The sequence below is a fragment of the Microtus ochrogaster genome (assembly GCF_000317375.1).
Source record: "Microtus ochrogaster isolate Prairie Vole_2 chromosome 14 unlocalized genomic scaffold, MicOch1.0 chr14_random_2, whole genome shotgun sequence".
NCBI classification, from domain to species: domain Eukaryota; kingdom Metazoa; phylum Chordata; class Mammalia; order Rodentia; family Cricetidae; genus Microtus; species Microtus ochrogaster.
The window spans coordinates 15,685,999-15,693,047 of record NW_004949097.1 but is presented as its reverse complement, the minus strand read 5'-3'; the positions used below and the strand labels follow the sequence as shown (position 1 = coordinate 15,693,047).

General features: G+C 41.0%; 2 protein-coding genes across 2 annotated transcripts in view; one reads left to right on the top strand and one right to left on the bottom strand.

Annotated features, from left to right (window-relative positions):
* Positions 1-1,247, top strand: part of Amn1 (antagonist of mitotic exit network 1 homolog) — a 29,675-nt gene extending 28,428 nt beyond the window's left edge. Inside the window, exon 7 of the mRNA XM_005364630.3 lies at positions 816-1,247. Coding sequence (XP_005364687.1) covers positions 816-889 — 74 coding nt within the window. The 3' untranslated portion in view covers positions 890-1,247. The remainder of the gene's footprint in view (positions 1-815) is intronic.
* A 1,203-nt stretch (positions 1,248-2,450) lies between these two features.
* The window catches only part of Etfbkmt (electron transfer flavoprotein subunit beta lysine methyltransferase), a 12,411-nt gene continuing 7,812 nt past the window's right edge, over positions 2,451-7,049 (bottom strand). Inside the window, exons 3-4 of the mRNA XM_005364629.3 lie at positions 6,404-6,534; positions 2,451-3,935 (exon numbers count right to left, since the gene is read on the bottom strand). Of these exons, the coding sequence (XP_005364686.1) occupies positions 3,592-3,935; positions 6,404-6,534 (475 nt within the window). The 3' untranslated portion in view covers positions 2,451-3,591. The remainder of the gene's footprint in view (positions 3,936-6,403; positions 6,535-7,049) is intronic.

The following is a 7,049-nucleotide window of genomic DNA, read 5'->3' as shown; positions in this document are numbered from 1 at the left end:
AAAAAAAAAAAAAAAAAGTACATTTATTTACCAGGGCTGGCAATCCAGCTCAGGGGTTACGAGCACTGGCTGCTATTTCAGAGGACCCAGGTTCAATTACAACATCTGCATGATGTCTATAACTCCAGTTCCCCGGAATCTGATGCCCTCTTCTGGCTTCTGTGGGCACCAGGCACACGACTGGTACACCAGGATACATTCAGGCTAAGCACATAAAATTTAAAGTAAATAATCTTTTGTTGTTTGTTTTTCAAGATGTATTTTTTTCTGTGTAGCCCTAGCTTTCCTGAAATTCACTCTTTAGACCAGGCTGGCCTCAAATTCTTAAGAGATCTGCCAGCCTCTGCCTCCCAAGTCCTGGGATTAAAGGTGCACCTCACCATGTCCAGCAAAATAAATAAATTTTGTAAATTATTTATTTGTGTGTAGATTGTCATCTAGGGTACGTGTAGAGGAGGTGAGACTATTCACTCTGCCATGTGACTCCCTGGGATGGAACCTGGGTTCTCAGTTGGCAGGAACTGCACTTCCCTCTTGAGCCATCTCACCAGGAATAACCCTGTAATAGCTATCATCACACCTCGTTTTTGTTTGTTTTTTTCTTTGTTTATGGTAAGAGAGCATCTTATATAGCCCAGGCTAGCCTTATGAGCTGGATCTGCCATAAATTCCTGACTCTCCTACCTACACCTCTCAAGCACTAATATTACAGGCATGCATTATCACACCCAGGTTACATCCAGTTTACATATGAAAAAACATTAAATATCTTTTATTATTATAAATTGACATGTTGTCGTTGTTTTCTTTTATAGATCATTCACGAGAAGTCTTGGAACAATTAGTAGGATCAAGAAAACTAAAGCAAGTGACATGGTCAGTTTATTGATTTTACTGAGGCTGATTACAGGAGCCTTCCCAGGAACTTATTATAACACTAATTTATTACTTATTGTCTTAGTTAAGCTGTAACTCCCAGAGAACCAGTTCAATCTTAATGTGAACGTTTGTGCTTTTAAGTTAACCAGACTCAGCATTTAGCACTCCTATCATCCCGTATTTGTTTGATGAGCCATCTTTTTGTTTTAATGGTGACCCTGGTGTGAACTGTACCTGATGGAGAGGAGGCTGGATTTGTTTCTTTAATAACAACAGTTTCAAATGATTCATTTCCCCTTTATAGTCCTTTCTCTGGTGTAGGTATCTGAGCTGTTGAATTCTAAATAAAGATGCTTTTAAAAGTGTAACTACCTTCTGAGTTGATTTCTAGCTTTTACCTGCATGAAATGTTCAGCCAGAAGCAAAGTGGAGCATAAAGCCTGTTAGCTCTTGACAGAAACGGATATACCTGTTTCACTGCAATCAATGGTAATAATTCACGTTAAAATGAGACATTCAGCTGCAGAAGTGACTAAGTGGTAGAGCACGTGTCCAGCTTGCATGATGCTAGTGTTGAATTGTCAACACCAAAAATAAATAAATAAATAAATAAATAAAATTTACAAAAAGGGGGGGCAGCCATTCAATACATTCATATTACTGAGGTTTTTGCTCAGATGTTCATTTCATTGATCCCTGCCCCCCCCCGCCTCAGTTCTAGGGCTTGATCTCAAGGCCTCATACATACTAGGCAGTCATGCTACCACCAAGCTGTATCTCAGGGCAACTTCATTGGGCTTTACAGCTACTCTTTCAAAGAATAATTTACCTATGAGCTTCTTCCTTGGCAAAATCTGATTCATAAGCGTGCGTGTGATGTTTTACTGGGTATTGAACTTAGGGTGATGTGTATGCTAGGTAGGTACTGTACCATTAGACCATTATCTCCAGTCCCGTAAGTGTGTAAAATTAAATACGACAGACCATTATAGGGCTGGGTGTGGTAGCTGCCCATCTTTAATTCTAGCTCTCAGGAGGCAGAAGCAGGCAGATCTCTGTGAGTTTGGGGCCAGCCTGGTCTACATAGCATGTTCTAGGCCAGCTATAGCTACAGAGTGAGAGGGAAAAGGAGCATTACAGAGATTGTTTGCTGAAGCTCTATTGATTTCACATCATGAAATGCACAGCAAGTTCTTTCCTGGCAGTGCCCTAGCAGACAATAACCAGACCACCCTTCCTTACCCAGCTGTTGATGTGGGATTCCCCTCTGTATGCTGTCAATACAACTGGTTAATAAAGGAACTGTCTTGGGCCTGTGCAGGCAATATAAGAGGTAGGCTGGGAAAACTAAACCGAATTATGGGAAAAAGAAGGGCAGAGTCAGAGAGAAGCCATGTAGCCCCACTGGAGCCAGATAGAACTTTACCCAGTAAAGTACTGCCATGTGGTGATACACAGATTACTAGAAATGGGTTAAATTAGTATGTAAGAGCTAGCCAATAAGAAGCTAGAGCTAATGGGCCAAGCAGTGATTTAAATAATACAGTTTCTGTGTGATTATTTCGGGGCTAAGTGGCTGGGAACCTACAAGTGGCTTCCTCCAACAAGTTATAGTATTAATCTGTAGTAACTGCCCAAAATTTGTACCGAAAGCCTAGTCCATCCCCAATGCAGTGATGTTCGTAAGTGGATCATGAGGTCTCTGACCTCACCAATGGATTAGTGCATTAATGCATTCATAACTGAATGGATTACTGCAAAGACAGGGTTCAAGAGACCAGCCCTGGGCCAATCCTTCACACCTCTCTTATAGCGCAAACTGCAAGGTGGGGAGCAAGCACGGTTGCAGAAGCAAGACTAGGCAGTTGGTCTTCCTCTCTCTGCTTCCTGGCCACCATGTGGGAAGCCAATTCTACCACACACTGTTTTTGCCCTAAAATCCCACCTTGCCTCCACACAAAACAATGGAGCCAGCAGACCAAGGAGGAGCTGAAATAAACCACTCCTCCTTTTAAGCTGATTTTCTTTTTCAGTTATTTTGTTACAGTAACAGAAAGATAACACTCCAGCTCCTTATCTTTCCAGAGATATTTTATTAATATTGTAGCAAGTTGTGTATGTTATATCCATACATCTAAGATATACCTTCTACATAATCAGTTGTGTGTGAAATGTATTATTCACATTATTTTTGCTTAGAGTATTGTGTTCTTATAAAATCCTGCCAACCTGGTATATGAAATGGAAGCATAACCATTACTAACTTTAGTAAACCATACAGTTATGCAAGGTAGAACAGCCAAGGAAGGTGAGATTTTCTTTCTTTTTATTTACTAATTTCCATTTGTTTGTTTTGAGACCAGGTCTCACTGTGTAGCTCTGCTGTCCTGAAACTCACTCTGTAGACCAAGCTGGCCTCAAATTCAGAGATCCACCTGTAAAAGCAGGCACCACTGTGCAGGGCTGAACAGAGAAATTTTAAATAACGCCCTCCATCAGAGTCTCACTATGTAGTTCTGGCTGTCCTGGAACTAACTCACCATGTAGACCATTCTGGCTTCAAATTCAGAGCGATCAACCCACCTCAGTCTCCCACGTGGTGGTATTTAAGCCTCAAGCCACCCACCCCCACTGAACTGCATTCTTTAAACTACGTCCCACAGAGGGAAATTTTTAGAGTTTAATCCAAACACGTGAAAGCACTCTGACAAATCAGGGATGAAAGTCCCACACTGCACTTGTGGTCAGTCCGTTGTTGTCCCGCCGAGTTGGCTCTGGAAGTGTGTACTCTTCTAGCCGGTGCAGCTGATGCTGAATGCTGTGTCCACTGAACTGGGGCCTCCCAGGGTCACCAATCAATATTCGGGTTCCGTGGGTCCAAAAATACTTCTCCAGCCACAAATGAAGAGTGTTTGCAAGGTCTTCATCATAAAACATATCTCCAAGAACAATGAGATCAAACTTATGTGGTTGCGTATTCAAAATGTTTTTGGTTAAAATGGGAAACGGATTCAGTCCATTTAATTTGCAATTTAGTGTAATCGCCATTCCTGCAACTTTACAAAACATGATAAATTGGTCTATAAGCACATATTAGTAAGCTATTTAATTTCTTATTATTTAAAAACACATTTCCCCCCACATAAGCTCTATATTTCATTTTCTGTTTTGGCCCAAGCTTTCCTAAAACAACAGTATTGATCAACAATGATTAATATGAGTTCTGCATAAAGAGTTCTTGAACTTGGCTTAGAAACAATTTTATTATCTTTGAGTGAGATAAAAACTTTAACAGACAATATGCCTCTTTCTCTACTCCTCAGGCAATCGTATTTAGATTTTTTTCCAATTTAGTAATTATTATTAAAAACTCATAAGAACATCCTGTAACCCCATGATATGTAAGCCTTGTGTACAAAGTCTGTATCATTTGCTATTTAGACCTCTTAACCAAGACCTTAACACTGATGAGAGAAGTAATTTGTTGCAAAAGGTCATCTTTTGGGGAAAGAGAATGTCTTTCATATCATACCCCTGAGTTTCTGTGGTTAAACACCTTTTTAAATTTACAATAGGGGCCAGAGAAATGGCTCTGCAGGTTCAGATGCTTGCCACTACATCTAACAAGAGTTCAACATCTGAAGGCCAGGCATGGTTGCACACAACTCTAAGTCCAGCACGCAGGAGGCAGAGACAGGAGGTCTCTGTGAATTTGAGGCCAGCCTGGCCTACATAGGGAGTTCCAGGACAGCCAGGACTACACAGAAAGAATCTATCTCAACAAGTCAAATAAACAAAGCCTAAAATACACATGGTGGAAAGAGGGGGTCAAATCCCACAAGCTGTTCTCATCTCCCCATGTGGTGTGCACTGTGGCACACACACAGATGAATAAATAAATAACTGTAAGAATAATCTTATACTTATCTTCTTTGTTAAAAGGGATTTTTGGTTGAATTTAGCTTTATGTACATTGGTGTTTTATCTGCATTCATGTCTGTGTGAGGGTGTTAGATACCGGGAACTGTAGTTACAAACGGCTGTGAGCTGCCATATTGGGGCTGGGAATTGAACCTGGGTCCTCTGGAATAGCAGCCAGTGCTCTTAACCACTGGACTATCTCTCCAGCCGCTGTTGTTGTTGTTGTTTCAGCATAGAAGTTCAAAGTTTATGTCAATATAAACTATATACTGGCTGGGCATGATGATGCATGCCTCTGACTCCAAGACGAGGTAGTACAAAGCAGGAGGATCCCTGCAAGTATTAGCCAGCCTGAGCTACAGAGGGAGGTACTAGGGCAGCTGGGTCTACATCATAAGACCTTGTCTCAAACAAACAAACTAAAAACAAAACAAAGAGGCTGTGTGTGGTGGTGCATGCCCATAATTGTGGCACTTGAGAGATGGAAATAGGAAGATCAAAAATCCAAGGTCATCCTTAGCTACATAGTTGGTTGAGGCCATCCTGGGCTATATGAGACTGTCTCAAAAAAAGAAAGAGGGAGGATGAGAAGGGGAATTGGTCTAAGAGAGATCAGGTTATCCTGATTCCATACCCTCCTCCCAGAACTACATCCTGCTAGACAGAACAGTTTCCCCCTTCTGAGAAATGAAATGATGCTTGTCAAATGTTTAACAGATCAGTTTCCTTTTTCCTTGCTGGGAAATGGTCCCTTGTTTGATGTAAAAACTCCCCTAGCCTGCACCTGGTGTGATTCAATTGTGGTCCTTATAAATTCTGTTTAATACAGGGGCCGAGAGTTCGCTGTGACAAAAGCCAGCTCTCAGACTCTAGCTTAAATAAAAGAGTCTTAATTGACCTTATATTCATGGTGGTCTATAGCTTTCTCACGTGGATTATAAGGAAATTTTTAAAAGCTATATATTGAATATAGAACAGCAATGGTAGGATATTTAGGAACACTTTCTGTTTTTTTTTTTTTTGTATGTTTGTTTGCTGTAGACAGAAAAAAAGTATTGAGTTTAAGTTGTAACTGAAACCTCTTAATAAAATAAGACTCCTGGAGGGCTCTACCCTAAATAAAGACAGGATCATAAAAAAAAAAATCAGATGAAATAAAAGCTTACCTGTCACCACGTAGGCCTTTGTTCTCCCTCCCTTCCTCCCTTCCATTTTGTTTGAGACAGGGTTTCATTTTGTAGCCCTAGCTGGCCTGGGACTCTGGAGTCTACCTGCCTCTGCCATACCCAACAACTTGGGTCCTAATGATGTAAAAAATTATCCTCTAAAGACACAACCTTATCTTTACTCGAATCTGTGTCAAATCAATATTACTTACACCTTTCATGGAATTCTCAACCCAGAAGCTAGCATACATGTCCTCATGTTTGTATCCTTCTGCAAACACATCAACTCTCTTGAGAAAATGCACTGTCAGACCCCAGATAATGTCCCACTGAACATACCTCACAATATCAGATCACAAACAAGGCAATAAGCTATCTCGATACATCCTGAAAGGGAAGTGGTGAGCTTTACATGTTTTAAAACACGCAGTCCTTACGGGGGTCTATGTCGTTGGCCAAGATCTCTGATGCTCCGCTCATCTTAGCAGCAATTGCTGTAGCTCCACATCCGCTCCCAAGATCTAAGACCGACCTTCCTCTAACAACATCAGGGTTATCCAAAAGATACCTAAATTAGAGAGAAAGGGGAAAATACCTAAAGGGTGGGGAAAAAACAGTGAGGAGTATGAAAGAATAATTAAAAAATAAAAATAAACAGAAACAGGCAAAATGGCTCAGCAGGTCAAAGTACTTGCTGCTGAGTCCGATGACCTGACTTCAACGTAGTGGAAGGAGAGAACAAGTCATGAAAGCTGTCCTCTGAGCTTCATGTGCACACCATGGCATGCCTGTGCTATCACACACAAACACACGAAGCAATTAATTGTAATTTTCCCCCAGGGTATAGAACATACCTGACCTAGACCAGGAGTAACAATACTATTCCTGGGGAACAGGAATACCTCGTGTTTGACCACTACACCCCCTTAAGACATAACCAGATGAAATCATGACCAATGCTACAGCAAAGTAGAAGGACTTGCTTTTGTTTCAGCTACTATTTCTTAACAAAAAGAACAGTTACAGCTATATGAAAAACAAGATGAGAGGGCTGGAGAGATGGCTCAGCGGTTAAGAGCATTG